General features: G+C 48.8%; 1 protein-coding gene across 4 annotated transcripts in view; it reads left to right on the forward strand.

Annotated features, from left to right (window-relative positions):
• The window catches only part of Lhx2 (LIM homeobox 2), a 28,324-nt gene extending 23,270 nt beyond the window's left edge, over positions 1-5,054 (forward strand). For all 4 annotated transcript variants that reach the window (XM_048429180.3, XM_048429178.3, XM_048429179.3 and 1 more), the window contains one exon: positions 4,165-5,054. In XM_048429180.3, the coding sequence (XP_048285137.1) occupies positions 4,165-4,452 (288 nt within the window). In that variant the 3' untranslated portion in view covers positions 4,453-5,054. The remainder of the gene's footprint in view (positions 1-4,164) is intronic.
• Positions 5,055-16,361: the final 11,307 nt, after the last annotated feature.

Here is a 16,361-nt window from a genome sequence, read left to right on the forward strand (position 1 = left end):
ATTCTGAGTGGTGCAATAAGAACATGCATGGTTGGGGTGGGGGAGGTCTGAGCCCAGTCAGGAAGTGGTGAAGGCTTCCCTGAAGAGAGGTGAGTGCTTCATCTCTTGGGCCTCTGGTCCCCACTTATAAAGTGGTGACTGTTCTGGCTGGCATTAGACAACATTAGGATGGACACAGACACACTGGGAGGGAGTTTCACAGGTGACTTGCTTTGAATTTTTCGCTTTGTTTCTTACAGTCACAAATATCCAAGCCAGGATCTTGCACATGTAGGCAAGAAGAATCCTTTTTGTTGTTGTTGTTGTTGTTGTTGTTAGTTTTTGTTTTGTTTTTCGAGGCAGGGATTCTCTGTAGCTTTGGAGCCTGTCCTGGAACTAGCTCTTGTAGACCAGGCTGGCCTTGAACTCACAGAGATCCACCTTTCTCTGCCTCCGGAGTGTTGGGATTTGAAGGCATGCGCCACTGCCACCCAGCTGAAGAATCTTTTTTAAAAGTTCACAAAATAATAGAACCGCCATTCAAACCTATAAGACAAATAGGAGAGAAATGCTACTGTGAAAACCCAGACTCAGTGGTCCATAATGTTGAGGCTATGCAGTCAGGGTCAAGGATGGGGCTTAAAAGGATCCACACCTTAGTTCTGCCTCTTCCTGGCTGTGCCTTAGTCTCCATCCCTGTGAACTGGCACGAGTGTTGAGCCCACCTCACAGGAGTATCACAAGAAGTGTGAGTAAGAGTGAGAGCTGTGCTCGGCACCTGACACTGTTACAGTTACTGTTACCCACCATTGTCATCATCTTCATGGATGGTAACACCAGAGGCTGTAATTGGGTTGTTATTTATTTCCAAAGCAGGTTTTTGTTGTTGCTGCTTGAGGCATGATCTAGTTCAGGTTGGCCTTGAACACGATCTGTAGCCAGGATGATCTTGCTGCTCCATCTGTTTGTGCTCTGCTGAGGAACCAGCTCAGGTTTAATGCATGCCAGGTCCCCAGATGTAGGGTGTGGCCTTTCTTTTTCTGTAGCTCAGGCCAGCTTGGCACTCACTCCATAGCCCCCAGACTGACCTCAAAGCCGTGGCAATCCTCTTTCCTCAGCTTCCTGCATCCTGAGAGGCTGTAATTCTTTATCTCTTCTCTTCTGTGGTGAGACATTTCTCCCAGAGCTCGGTGGAGTGGCTGTGTCCTGTTTCCGCAGTCTATCTGACTGACCCTGGATACAACTGCTGACGTGCTAAGAAATGTCAGGATACCTTTGGGTATGAGGCTTCATCTTTCAGATGGATTCTTTAGTGTTCCAGAATATTTGTTGGAGGTGTCCAGTGGGTCTTGCTTTGTCATCCAGGCTGTTCTGGAACTCATGATCTTGCTTTTGCCGTCTAAATGCTGGGATTACAGACATGTGCCCTCAGTCTGTCTCTCCCAGCCTTCTTGATGAAAGCAATCTGCAGGAAGGTTAGTGAACAAAAACCAGCTCCTCGGACAGTTGGAGCCTGGACAAAAGGCACACCACAATGGTGTATCGTCGCTCTCCTCAGACTTCCCAGGATCCATTCTGTGCCAGGCTGAGGTACTCATCGGTGGTGGCATTGGTTGTGTCCTGATGATCCTATGCCTGAACTTGGCTTTGCTGTCCCTAAAGTATAACCCAGAGGCACTATGTGTAGAGTGGAACTTGAGGCAGTAGACCAGCCAGGGCTCTGGCTTTAGGAAAATGGGTAGGTGGAGCAGATCATTCATGTGCTACTCACAGCTGCCCTGAGATCCCAAGCCCACCAAAACCACAAGAAGCCACAGAAATGTGCTGTGCTCCAACCTTCTTTCCATACAAGTAGGAAACTGAGGCAGGCCCAGAGGAAAGGGACTAGCCAAAGTTCACTAGGCTGGTCAATGGCAGAGTTAGGCCTGGAATGAATACTCTTTCTATTGCCCAAGTTGCTTCATTTATTCATTCATCCATTCATTCACTTGCTGACCTACTCAGGGTCATATGATAGGGAGAGCATGGGCTTTTTTTTTAATGGCAAACAGTCCTGCTTTTATCATCTTAGCCTCTGTGTGATCATAGGTAACATTTAAATCTATAAAATGGGACTAGTAATAGAAACCATGTGCCTGGCTTGTCTCAGGTTTTAACCAGGGAGGGTATAGCATCATCATGTTAGCATCATCATTTCTCATATGAGCCCCAACAGCAATTTATGCATATTACCAACATTTAATCTTCATCTTCTCTCTCATAGACTTAGGGTTGGACAGGATCCCTTGCCGTCTTCATTCTTTGGGTTGAATTTTGGTGAAACCCCACATGGAGTAGCCAAGTTTAGGGTTGACTTTAGATTTCCATTGAGCAGATTCCTAGTGCTTGGGATCCTGTAAAGCTGAGAAGGCAGCTGTGAAGATGGTGTCATTGTTTACACATGAGCTGTTGGGACAACGCCTGGGAAATAGCTAACAGGCGGCAGCAAAGAGCTTCCTGGAGCTCCTGAGATGAACAGTGAACTCACTCCCAGGACCTGCCCACATGTGCAGGCCAGGACAGTGGCTGGGGAGCAGCACCAGGCCCTGGCCTTTCTCATTGCTTGATCTTCATGTGACTATGAAGAAGTCTGTTTTAGGTCTGTCTCTATCCATGACCTCCCCTCCCCGCAGACCAGATGAACAGTCTCCCACTGCAGACTCTAGAGCCAACAGGGCAGGAACTGACTAGATGGGCAATGCTGAGGGTGGTCTTTGAAACCTCACACTCATTTGCTAGCCCCCAAAGACTGATAAGTTTCTTTTAGGCAGAGAGCTGAGAAATGTGCTTTCTCCTTGAGAGGACTTTGTTCTAGGGAGCCATGGGGAACATCTCTCTTCTTCCTGCCAGACTTGGCTGCTAATTGAGCCTGAATTGTGTCAGGATGTCTGAGGGGGGCTTGAGGCCACAGGCTTCTTGCAACTGGGGTGGTTCTAAGGGCGAAATCAGGAGTTGGCTCATCCCACCACTGCCAGAGACACTAGGAAGACAGGCAGATGCAGACACATCTGGAACCATGCAACTGGACATTCTGGAGCCTTCAGAACCCCCAAGGCCCTTTGTTTTATGGGGAAGCATTGGGCCAGGAGTTCTCTTACGCAGATGGAAGTGAAGGCGCTTGCCTTTGGGACCTTTTTCCTTTGGGTGGAATAACTACCTTATTCGGCAATAGTGGCCTGGATTTCCTGCCCCTCATCTTAAGCACTGCATGGACCCCAGTTACCTCAGGATCTCTGCATTGCTGTGGTCAGAGGGCTGGTGGGAATATGGGTGAGTTTTGTGTGCATCTTCACTGATATATACAGGTGTGTGTGTGAGTGTGTGTGTGTGTGTGTGTGTGTGTGTATGAGAGAGAGAGAGAGAGAGAGAGAGAGAGAGAGAGAGAGAGAGAGAGAGCCCAGAAAAAGTGAAAGTAAACCTGGTGTTTGCTGTGCTCTAGAGCTTCTTCCGCTGAGAGCAAAGGGTCCTGACCACCTTCTTCCTAGTTATTTTATTGTTTCATTTCCACATTCTTCAGGCCATTTTAGTATTTATGAAGACTTAGAAATGTACTCATAAGAATTCATAAGTACACTGTCCACCCCAGTCTTTCAATTTTATATGGCCCAAATTTATCTGGTTTGCGTTTTCAATGACAGATGTGACAAGAGCCACGTATTTAAAGAGTTTTAGTGGTTACACTGAGAAGTACAAAGAAACTGATAAAATGAATTTTATTGTATTTATTGTTTAATCCAATGTGTCTAAAACATTTCTAAACATGAAGTCAATAATCTTTTCCCTTCTTTCTTTGTTTTATTCTTTCTTGCTTGCTAAATCTCTAAGTCTTTTGCATGCCGTCCTCTCTACACTGGCTACATTTGCTGAGTGGCATTTTGAGGTTTCAGTATCAGTACCATGGCAAGGGGCTCAGCTCAGAAATTTCCTGGCAGGAAGAGCGACCCAATTATGGCCACCAGGGAAAATAAATTTTAATTTTATTTTTGCAAGGAGAAAATGTGACACGGACTTTCTAGACCTCCCGCTGGGCCACAGTTCGGTTGAGTCTCACAAAACCCAAGAGCAGGGTTGAGCAGCCCAGAGCGGCTGCTTTCCCCAGTCCCTCCCGACTTCCCCTAACTGGCCCTCCCCTATCTTCCCACACAGGTCTGGTTTCAGAATGCCCGGGCCAAGTTCAGACGCAACCTTTTACGGCAGGAAAACACGGGCGTGGACAAGACGTCGGATGCCGCGCTGCAGACAGGGACGCCGTCGGGGCCCGCCTCGGAGCTGTCCAATGCCTCGCTCAGCCCCTCCAGCACTCCTACCACCCTCACAGACTTGACTAGCCCCACCCTGCCGACTGTGACGTCAGTCTTAACTTCTGTGCCTGGCAACCTGGAGGGCCATGAGCCCCACAGCCCTTCACAAACGACTCTTACCAACCTTTTCTAATGACTCGCCACCTCCTCCCCAAGCCCCCACGATTTCTTTAAAAAAGAAATTATCTTTAGTTGAATTCCAAGTGTATTTTAAAAATAGAGGCTTTGAGCAACTAACTAACCACGTTTTAGGATCTCGCCTGGAAACAGAGAGAAAAAAAAAAGGATTTGTGCTTCGGGCTAACGCATCAGTGTGTGCTGAGGAATTACTTGGGAGATATATGTGCAACACAACATTTGTGTCCTTGTACAGTTTTGTGGACCGAGCAAGGAAGCAACAAATAATTTAAGTTGGCTGAGAGCTTCCGTATTTTCAAAGACTGCCACGTGCCTTAGGAATACTGTTTTATCTTCATACTTTGATGAATTGTTCGTTTGTTTTTTTTTTCTCTCCCTCTTTTTCTCTCTGTATATTTATGACCAGAGCAAAATGTAAAAAAGAAAAAAACAAAAACATTTGTTACTTTGAATAGCCCTAAAAAGAAAAAGAAAAAAAAATTAACTCCCCTCCCCCTCCAACGGTCGCTTTCTTGTTTTAGAATTTTAAGGTGGAAGTCTGTTCAGATATCAGAATTTGTAAAATCTAACCAGTAATAAAATCACTTATGGAAAAGACTTGGTGCTGTTTCATCAATGAGAAGAGCTTTTCTGAGGCCCAGTGACTAGTGTTAGGGTGTCCACCTACCTATCAAATGTTCTCGGGGTCTTTTCTCTGTGTCAAGGTGTGTGCTGGTTACTCCAAAAACATCCAAATCTTGCACTTAAAGAATTGACAGCAGAGAGAGAGAAGCCATCATACTAAATCTGTGATACACTAGTGTGTGTGTGTGTGTGTGTGTGTGTCTTAACATGCATTCATTCATCTGTTTATTCTATCTGTAGGTCCTGGAGGTCAGAGGCCCTCACACATGCCTCTTCTGCCCCTAGCATGGATGAGAATGTTACTCAGTGCTGGGAGAGACCTTTGGAAAATGTGCAGCTTTTCCCTGGGAGAAGTCAATGTTGTGCCACGCAAGAGCAACCTAAGCCCCAATGTTCCTATTCTCTCTCTCTCTTCTCACAGAGTTTTTTTTTTTTAAATTTCCCCCAAGAGATAGGACTGGAGAATTATCTCAGTGGTTAAGAGCACTTATTGCTCTTGTAGAGGACCAGCATTTGGTGCTCAGCATCCACACCAGGCAACTTCCTGTGACTCCAGTTCCAATTCCAGGCAATCCAGTGCTTCTGGCCTCCCTAGGAACCTGCCCTCATACATACATATTTATACTCTCACACACATACGTGTAATTTAAAAATAGTAAAGTGGCTAAAGAGATGTATCAGTGGCTTGGAGTATTTGTTGCTCTTGCAGAAGACCTGGATTTGATTCCAAGTACCACATGGTGGCTCACAATCATTCGTGCCCTCTTCTGACCTCAATCAACACCAGGCACACATGTGCTTCAGACATAGATGCGTGCAAAACAAAATAAAATGATTCAATCTGATAAAATTTAAAAGGTAGTATCTTCATTCGGGAGGCATAGGCAGGTAGACCTCTGAGTTTGGGGTCAGCCTGGTCTACAGAGTGAGTTCCAGGACAGCCAGAGCTACACAGAGAAACTCTATCTCAAAAGAACAAAATAAAGCAAAAATTCCCACAAAAAAAATCTTTACAAAAGTAAGCAAATTTAGTTTTTCTACTAAAGTTTTAGGGAAACAATGATCCAGTGAAGGGACACCCAAAAGGATGGAGGATTGGAGTGAGGTCAAACAAGCCTAGGATCTAGACCACTGAGCCATGTAAGCTAAAGAAAGCTATTCTGTGTCTTTGGGGTTCAGTGTCTTCTGCTGTAAAATGCAGAGTATGACTGGTGGATGGCGGCTGGACGGCAGCAGAGGAAGATGTGACTTTGTGTTGGATGCCAGGTGCAGCAGGAATGCATACATGCATCCAGGCACTGCCGTGGAGCAGATGAGCTTCTCCAGGGCTCGTTCCTCTCTCTTTCCTCCTTTGGTCATCCAAAGGCATGAAATCCTGTCTCAAAAAACCAAACCAAACAAACAAAATCAAAGGCACACACATCACTATTGGTACCTTTATTTAATACCTAGCAAGTAGCAATCTGGTAAAGTTTAGGGAAGCTTCTAGAAATAGAACATGCATACACCTGAACAAAACAGGTTGATTAATGTTTTTTACATGTGAACACACCCATGTTGCTTCCACCCAAGCCAAAACATGGGACATTATCATTCCCCAGTCTCTGTCGGTCCCTCCCCAACCACTCCTTCCTGATAGCACCCGTTCCCACTTCTCACACGAGATTAGTTTTTAATTGTTAAAAAATATATATTTATTTGTTGATAGTATATGTATGGGCATTTTGCCTGCATGTGTATCTTTGCCATATCTCCAGCCCTTTAACTAGTTTTATTTGATTTTGATAAGCAAAGGAGACTCAGCAAGATTAGTTGCTTGGGATCCTGCAGCTTCAGACTTAAGTAAACACACATTCGTGGCTACACATGCAAGCAAGAACAGAGAGTGGCAAGGGGTATAACTTTTTACCTATGCATTCTCTATCAGGTAGAGGATGCCAGCGGAGGGCCTGGCCAATGGGTGTCCACACAGACACAGTGACTCCAATCACCCCCAGGGATACATATACAGGTACATTCTCAGAGGACCCTAGAAGTACAATCCATCAGCTAAGGTGTTTCTACCCAGACAGCACCTCGTGAAGACTCAGACCAAATGCCTGCAGACAGACATAAACAGACCCAGACGTTCCCATGTAGACTCAGCCAGACACCAGACCACCCCACACAGGGAGATCTGCACCAGCCACAGACATGCACGCACGTGAAGGTGAGCAGCCCAGACACCCTACATAGCCCTGCTGTGCCCCTTGCTCAGGCCCAGGCAGAGCCGAGCCTGATTCCTATCTTGTCTGTCAGTGCTGCCACCCAGATGGAGAGGGCCTGGGAAAGGTGCCCTGGGGTCCCCCACCCCCCTCCCCGCCCTGCTACAGAAACAGGTTTAGAAGCCAGGTCTGCTGTTGGGCCAGAGATGGGGATCCTGTAGTCATATGTGGGAGGAGTTCCTCTCTCAATATCCAGAATGGAAAGGGGGAAGGGTAACCAGCAAGGATACTAGAACAGAAAGACAATGATAGAGATACACAGAGGCAGAAATGGAGCTGCAGAGCAGGAGGGAAAGAGGCACACACAGGGGCAGCAGGCACAGAAGGAACAGCACCCTGAATAGGTGGGGTCAAAGTGACAGTGAGAGACCAGGGGAAAGATTGGGACAAAGAAGGGCAGACATGTAAATGAAGGAGATCCCAGCACAGGCTCAGGCTCAGAGGCCAAATAAGGCCATTCTGAGGAATGGCACAGGAGACATGAGTCCCCTAGGACTGTTGAGGAGATACCCAGAGAATGAGAAAGTAGAACCTAGGTCAGAGCAAGGCAGAGCCAGGAAAAGCAGGTGGTATCCTGGCTAACACCATAGCTCATGCAGCAGCTTCTGTCTGTGCTGTGGGCCATACATTTTGTGAATATAGGGTCCTCTTGTCCTGAGATTCACATAGAAGTTCATCACAGGCACTCTGAAGGGGCTAACGTATCCATCAGGGGCCTACCCCATTCTGTTAGTCCCTGTCCACAGAGTAGGAAGGTCCGGGGTAGATATAAGAGCACACTTCCTTATATCTTGAGGACCTTGAGTAAGGCATTTCACTACTTTGGCTCTTAGTACCTTCATCTGTGGTTAGGATATTTCTAGAGAGATTCTGTGACAGGACATGCACCCTCTCTGTCAATGGTTGGCTAAATCCTAGGGAGGCCACAGTAGAGATGGGAGTCTGGCAGATGGCGGCTCAGAGTAGACAGTAGGATGATGGGGAAGGCCCTAGGTTATTCATCCGTGGACAGTACTACCCTGAGGCCTGTGGGAAGCTTCTCTGCCTGCTGGACTGGGGAGAGACTGAGGCAGGGAGAACACTGGAAGTTGGGGCAGTACCCTGGGGGAGGGAATGAGACTGGGGTGGGAGTGGTCTAGCTTTACAACCTAACCCTTTCTGGGTTCTGTCAACAGGCCCTCCCAGTTTCATCCTGGAGTCTCTAATGGGGACTCAGGTATAACAGAGCATCTGCAGGCTCCCTCTTCAACTCCCACCGAGGGCCTCCCTGTGCTACCAGAACACCAAGACTCTAGAGGCAAGCAGGTCTTCAAACTCTCTTCTGTTTGCCTACATGCCTTCATTCTCTCTTTAACACAGTGACCGGGGACCCAGACATGGAGAGGATTTGACTCACGGTGTCTCCTTCCAGTTGCTGACCCGCAGAGAAGCTGCCATGTCCTTTCACACACCAGAAGGTTGAGCAGCACCATACAGCTTGGGGTTCATTGGCTATTCACAGCACAATTGAATGCATCTCCCACCATACCAGGTACCATGGCTGGGGCATGTGGGCAATTCAAACTCCTGGCATCTTGCAGAAGCAGAGGAGGTGCCAGGGGAGCAAGAAGGTGGAGAGTTGTAAGAGGCTGTTTTCTTAGGACACGTGGAGGACATTTTGAATTTCAAGATCAGGCAACAAAGTGTGTAGGGTGACTGGAGGCTGGAGGAGGCACAGAGACATCTGCATGGATGTAACCGCACAGGCAAGTTCCAACTACATTGCTCTTAACAACTGCTCTTGCAGCTTTCTCAAGTAGCCAGAGTAGAAATGCAGTTCAATTGGTAGAGTGCTGGCCTAGCATGTACTGAGCCCTGGGTTCGATTCCCAGATGTGGTGGTGCATGTCTATAAGCAAAGCAGTCAAAAGGAAGAGCCAAGAGGACCTGGATCTAAAGGCCATCCTCAAGAGTGAGTGCAAAGCAAGGCCAGCAACTCTATCTCAAAAGAAACAAGAAAAAAAAAAGTAAGTGGTCTAGCCTTCTAGCTGGGCAGTGGTGGTGCACACTTTTAATCCTAGAGGCAGAGGCAACGGATCTCTGTGAGTTCAAGGTCAGCTTGGTCTAGAGAGCTAGTGCCAGGACAGGCTCCAAAGCTAGAGAGAAACCTTGTCTTAAAAAACCCCCAAACAGCCAGGTCACGATGGTGTACACCTTTAATCCCAGCACTCGGGAGGCAGAGGCAGGTGGATCTCTGTGTGAGTTCGAGGTCATCCTGGTCTACAAGAGCTAGTTCTAGGACAGGCTCCAAAGCTACAGAGAAACTCTGTCTCGGGGGGTGGAAAAAAACCAAAACCAACCAAACAAAAAAACCCAACCCCAAAACAAAACAACAAAAAAAGTAAGTGATCTAACTGACTGCCCATCACTTCCTGTGGAGGAGCCCAGTCAGGGGTCTCTCTTGAACCTTGAGGAGAGAGAATTCTCAGCATCTGCAAAGTGAACTCATGGTCAAACAGCCCCCAAAGCATTCACTGAGCAATGTCTATGCTGATGCCCCGTGTAACCGTGAGAACACAGGCACAGACCAGAGAAAGAAGGGCATCTTGGGGGAAGACTCACTGACAATTTGGATGAGAAAGTGGGAACTGACTCTGCAAGGGAGGGGAGAGAATAACTGTGTGTGCAAAGGCCCTGAGATCCAGAGAGTTCAAGGCATGGTGTGTCTGGAGCTTTCAGATCAAGGTCTAGCAGGTGGGAGGTGAGGCAGGAAACAAGGCAACATGCTTGGATCATTATTTCAAGAGTACCAAGAAGGTGTGAGTACTGAGTCAGGGCAGGAGAGGTAAGGGGGAGGGCTGAAGGGAGCTTTCAGATTCATCTAAGTCATGGCAGATGTCCTAGATAGGGTTATCATTGCTATACTGAAACACCATGACCAAAGCGACTTGGAGAGGAAATAGTTTATGTTTCCATAAACACTTCCACAGCACTGCTCATCACTGAAGGAAGTCAGGACAGGAACTCCAACAGAGCAGGAACCTGGAGGCAGGAGCTGATGCAGAAGCCATGGAGGGGTGCGGCTTACTGGTTTGCTCCTTAAGACTTGCTCAGCCTGCTTTATAGAACCAGAGGCCACCAATGAGGGATGGCATCACTTACAATGGGCTGGGCCCTCCTCCATCAATCACTGATTAATAAAATGTCCTACGACTTCCTATAGCCTGCTTATGGAGGCATTTTCTCAAATGAGGCTCCCTTCTCTCTGATACTTTGTTTCAAGGTGGCATAAAACTTCAGCACAGAAGTAAGAGGGAATAATCTGAAGAGATGGCTCAGAAGTTGAGAACATTGACTGCTCTTCCAGAGGACCCAGGTTCAATTCTTAGCGTCCATATGGCAGTTCACAACTGTCTGTATCTCCAGTTCTAGGGGACAAATGGAGTGGGAATCATACCTGGGAAGATGGGTTCATAGGACCCTCTTCTCTTTAGGAAAAGACATTGGGAAAGGCAGGATGAAGGGAACAAAAGGAACAAGGGTTCCCAGGCTTGGAACCCTTCAATGCCTATAAGATATCAAGTATGGCCTGGCAAGAAAGCTCAGTGGTTAGGAGCACTGGCTGCCCTTTCAGAGGTCCTGAGTTTAATTCCCAGCAACCATATGGTAGCTCACAGCTATCTGTAGTGGGATCTGATGCTCTCTTCTGTCCTGCAGCATGCATGCAAATAGAGTACTCATATACATAAATAAATAACTCTATTTTAAAAAGACATCAGGGGCTGGAGAGATGGCTCAGCAGTGAACAGCACTGAGTGCTCTTCCAGAGGATCTGGATTCAATTCCCAGAATCCAAATAGCATCTACAACTGCCTGTAACTTCAAGATCTGACACCCTCACACAGATATACATGCATGCAAAACACCAATGCAAATAAAATAAAAAATAAATTAATTATTTAAAAAGACATCGGGCTGGAGAGATGGCTCAGCAGTTAAGAGCATTGTCTGCTCTTCCAAAGGTCCTGAGTTCAATTCCCAACAACCACAAGGTGGCTCACAACCATCTGTAATGAGGTCTGGTGCCCTCTTCTGGCCTGCAGGCATACACGCAGACAGAATATTATATACATAATAAATAAAAAAAAAACTTAAAAAAGACATCAAGTACAGGTCTATTCCATCCTCATCCTTGAGTCCCCCAGGCGGTGTGGGAGACATGAAAGACACCTGGTACAGTATCTCCTCTGGGTCTCCTAGCCCTCCTGAGCAAGCTGGTCCTGAGCTAGCATTTGTGGCTTCATGACAGTCAGTCTTGCTCATATCTCAGGACTTGGGACCCACACTAGTTTCTGGGCTGGATACCAGCCAGGTGCACCAGATAGCACACTGGGTGGGCTCTATCCTGAGGTCTTTCTCCTCATCTCCCCTTCCAAACTCCAGCCCAAATACCACCCCCTCCTGAAACTTGCCTATTTAGCGTACCTATTTGCCTCAAAATACAGTGCCTGCTTTACTGTTCATCCCTGCTTTGGACCAGCCAGTGTCCGCTGGCTTATGTGGCCAGCACAGTGCAGCCAGTACCATCTAATTGAATAAGGTGAGGACAATGCTGAAGACATAATTCAACCCTCCTTCTTCCAGCTGCTGAAAAGTTCAAAACTTCACGTTCCTCTTTATCTTTGCACCCAGCACAATGCCTGGTGGGTGCATGGTAGGTCCTTAACAAGCATGTCCTAAAGAGCTCGAGTATCCAATGTCGGAGCACAGTCCTTACGGCTTTGGAGGCACACACTACAGCAGATTCTGGGCAAATCGCCCACCTCTCTAAGCTTCTGGAATCTACAATGGGTTTGTGTGAAACCAAGGTAATAAAACCTGCTTCATAGTCTGTGGCCCCTGAAGAGCCTAACTCGTGTAGTCACAGCATTTAGTGGAGAGTCTGGGCAGGTTCTTGCCTTGGAGCAGAGGCTGTTTTGTTGTCGTCTGTCAGCTAATACGCCTTTCTGTGTCTTTGCTCCACGGAGAGAGGCGTGGGAGGCAGCCCAATGGGAGAATAGACAGCCTTGGTAGTTCTTAGACAGAGCCTGGTGGGGGTGGACTTTGGGGCGGTTCCGGGTAGAGGGGGTGGTTGCAATCCTGGAGACGTCCCAGGAGGCAAGACCCCGGGGACAGGGGAGGGGGCGGAAGCCGGAGCCGAGGTGGGATCCGGCGGAGTGAGGAGTGCAGACATCCTGTTGGGGCGACCACCTTCGGAGTGGCCAGCTCCGGAGAGAGCTAGACCAGCGCCGCGGGCCTCTGAGGTGGGACCTGGGGTCGCTCCCATGAGCGTCGCAGTCGGGTGGAGAGCGCCCCCTGGCGGTGCACATAGGTATTGCCCCGAGTCCCGCGTCTCCTTGGTAGCTTAAGTGCCTCTGGGTGAAACTGGTCTCCGGAGACATCACAGTCAGAGACAGGAGATTCTTTCCAGGCTGAGGGTGCTGTCATCAGCAAACTAGGGTGATCATTGTTAAGTGCCTAGGTGTACCAACTCCTGCAGAAGGCGAAGTGGAGAACTGGGACAGGACCGAAGTCCAGGGCCTGTGGACTGGCCCACGAATTCCAACATGCCTGCCTTTCTTTTAGACCCCTTTCTCAAGCCTCTGGGCCCCAGTGTGAGGGGAACTCCAGGAGGGGTGAAGAGCTGCAAGCTATCATCCTTGGCCTGTGGGACTCACTCTGCTATTAGTGGCCTCCTTTCTGAGTGGTGTGTGTGTGTGTGTGTGTGTGTGTGTGTGTGTGTAGTGTGTGTGTGTGGTGTGTGTGGCATGTGTGTGTCTGTGTGTGTGATGTGTGTGTCTATGTGTGCCCGTCTGTGTGTGTGGTACGTATGTGTCTCTGTGTGTTGTGTGTGTGCCTGTGTGTCGTGTGTGTGTATGTGTGTGTGTTTGGGCAACCTGTGAGTGTGGTGATAAAAGTGCAGGGTTGCTTGTATATGATAGGGATGTGTGTTCGCATCTAGGAGTGTGTGTGTGTGTGTGTGTGTGTGTGTGTGTGTGAGAGAGAGAGAGAGAGAGAGAGAGAGAGAGAGAGAGAGAGAGAAGACCTGAATGTGTGAGAGCATCCACATGTGTTTGGGGCCAGTGTGTAACATCTATGCTTCTCATCTGTTGAGCCTATATTGGTCCAGGCTGAGTGTTCAGGTACTTACGGCCATGAGTCACTCACTACCTGTTCATGGTACACAGGCTGGGAGTGGGTGTATTGAGGTCAAGGAGAGGGTGACGACCCTTACCACCTTCCATCCAGCAGAGGGCTGGCTGATCCCGTCTGGCCTCCTACTCTAGCACCCAGAACCAACCTTTCACTTTCTTGCCCCCTTCGTGTCCAGCATTCCAGGTTTTCTTTGAGCACTGAGAAAGCAAGGCTTAAAGGGCCCAGTTTAAGAGCCCGTTGGCAGAAATCACGGAGTGGAGCTCTGCTCAGCCTCCAGGCCTCAGATTGAATTCTTTCCTCTCCCAGGAGGTTCCTGGACACCCTCTGCCCAGGCTGGAGAAGGGGTGGGACAGGTTTCAGGGCTGGGTTCTGTGGAGAGCAGTGCACAAAAGGCCCAGTGTCTGTCCTGCCTCCCCCTCCTGGCCCTGCTCCTCTCAGGGAGGTGAGGGAGTGTCCAGCGTCAGGCTAGGCAGAGAGGCATGTGACATTTCTGTCACCAATGGACCAGCCTGGGTACTGGACCCACTTGCCCACACCAGCCCTTAGATGACTCTTATTGGGTGGGATGAGGAAACAAATCTCTGCCTGAATCTGGGGCTCGGGTGCCAGCCAGCTCTTAGCTGGCACCCACCCAGACCTAAAGTGCTGCAGCTTGTCCTGTTCTGAGGAGGGATGGATGAGTAATTGAGATCACGGTGATACCAATAGCATGTACTAATAGGAGCATGTTCGTGGCTACTGTTTGGGAGGTCTGACTGGGAGCCCTTGTTGGTTCTTTGTCCAGGTGCTGGGGGCTAGGAGACCTGATGTTAAGGTCTGAGATGGCCAGCTTCCCAGCTCTGTGCCTTGGGGGAAGTTGCTTTACATTGCTTTGCCTTATTTTCTCAGCTCTAAAATGACACTTTATTATAGAAAACTGTTCAAGTCAGGTGTAGTGGTGCGTGACTGCAGCCCTAGCCCTTGGGAGGCGGAGGCAGGCGGTTCTCTGTTCAAGGTGAACCAGGCCATCCAGGGTTACACACAGTAATACCCTATCTCAAAAAAAGGGTGGAGGGGCTGGAGAGATGGTTCGGCAGTTACGAGCACAGGCTACTCTTCCAGAGGACCCAGGTTCAGTTCCCAGCACCCACATGGACGCTAACAACTATCTGTAACTCTAGGTCCAGAGGATCCAGGGCCCTTTCCTGGCCTCCTAAGCACTGCACACGTGGTGCCCAGACATACAAGCAGGCAAAAACACCCTTGCACATTAAATAAAAAAATTTAAATATAAAAAAATGAAGTTAAAAAACATTAAAAACCCCTATATGACATTGAATAACACTAGCACCTATCTTGGAATCTCCTTGGTGCCTCGTGGCAGCCTGGATGGTAGGTTTTGTTGTTGTCACTTGATAATGAGGAAACTGAGGCTGACTAGTTTGAGACGGTCTAAAACAAGGGATTGTACAATTAAAACAAGGGATTGTCAAAGTTGAGCATTGACCCTAGCCTGAACCATTGATCCCAATGGTTCCTGTTTTTAGGATTGATGGGGCAGTTCCTAACTGGTAGAAACAACCCTCTGAGCCCAGAAAGGGCTTCTTCAGGAATCACTTGTTTGAGTCCCTTTGCATCCTTAAGAAGGGTGTTTAACGTCACCCATACGCTTTTCTTCCCTTCATGACTTGCGCCCCCTAGAGGACAGTATCAAAAATGATTCTCTTCTGGGTACTTCAAGGCTGAGACCGCCATAATCCTGGCACACAGTTGCTCCACACCAGAATGAACTGGAGACTTGTGAGTGAATGACACTGGACACCTGAGCCAGGGCAAAGGCATAGGAGAATACACCCTGAAAAGCAAATGTCTGTGTTGGAATGGAAGGGGTAGGTGTGACACCCCCCACCCCACACACACACAATCTAGATCTATCTAACAGAAACATGTGCTAGTGTGCCAGTCACAGCTAGGCGTGACTTAGGAGCTTTGTAGTCATCGGTTTTAATCCTCACAATGTCTCGTGTAATTCTTAAAATTTGTTTAGTATAAATTAGCAGTCAGCCTGGTTTTCCAGATAAAGAGCTTTGGGCTAGAGCTTACAGGTTATGCAGCTTGCGGAGCTGGACCTGAATCCTAGTCATCCACAAGCGTTCTACCAAAATCAGAAGGGAACTGAGGAGGTGTCTGTAAAAATTGCAGGTCTGGCCCAGCTCTCCTTGGCTTCTAGAACCAGGAAAGGAGGCTCTAGGTGTAGCAGTGATGCCCCCCCCCTCCCACTTTCCTCTTGACTCACTCCAAGGTCCCACAGTTCGCACCCCTTGATGCTCCAATCAGGGCTGGGCATGCAGCAGAATAACTGGGCACCTGGGTCCAGGGCGAGGCATTGGGTGACACCGGCAGGGTGGCCTGTATTCGGATGAACCCCCCCTCCCCCGAGGGCCACTCTTGCAGTTTATACACAGCCTCCACTCCTGGCGGGACCAAACCCAGGTTATGCTGTGGCCTGCTGGATCCCCGGGGCTCCCTCAGAGCAAGCCAGGAACCGCCCGCCACTGGGCCAGCGCGTTGTTTTTCCATCAACAAGCGGCTTACGTAAACTCCCCGCCTGCCTCTCTCAGCGATGCCAGCGCGGGGGAGGTGCCCTATCTGATTGGGGAGCAGCCAGCGCTGGGGTACCCTGCGTGCCCAGGCACAGGCCACCAGCGCTCAGGCGGGAGAATGAGTCCTCTCCCCACATCCACCCAGGGGACCCCACCTTCACCCTGGTGCTTTCTCCTGCAGGGAAGACCCTTTCACCAGCCCCCAGCGAGGAGGACAGGGTCCCTAGAGAGATGTCCAGGTCTGCGCTCCTCCAGGGTGCT

Source organism: Myodes glareolus, chromosome 21, assembly GCF_982192425.1.
Source record: "Myodes glareolus chromosome 21, mMyoGla1.1, whole genome shotgun sequence".
NCBI classification, from domain to species: Eukaryota; Metazoa; Chordata; class Mammalia; order Rodentia; family Cricetidae; genus Myodes; species Myodes glareolus.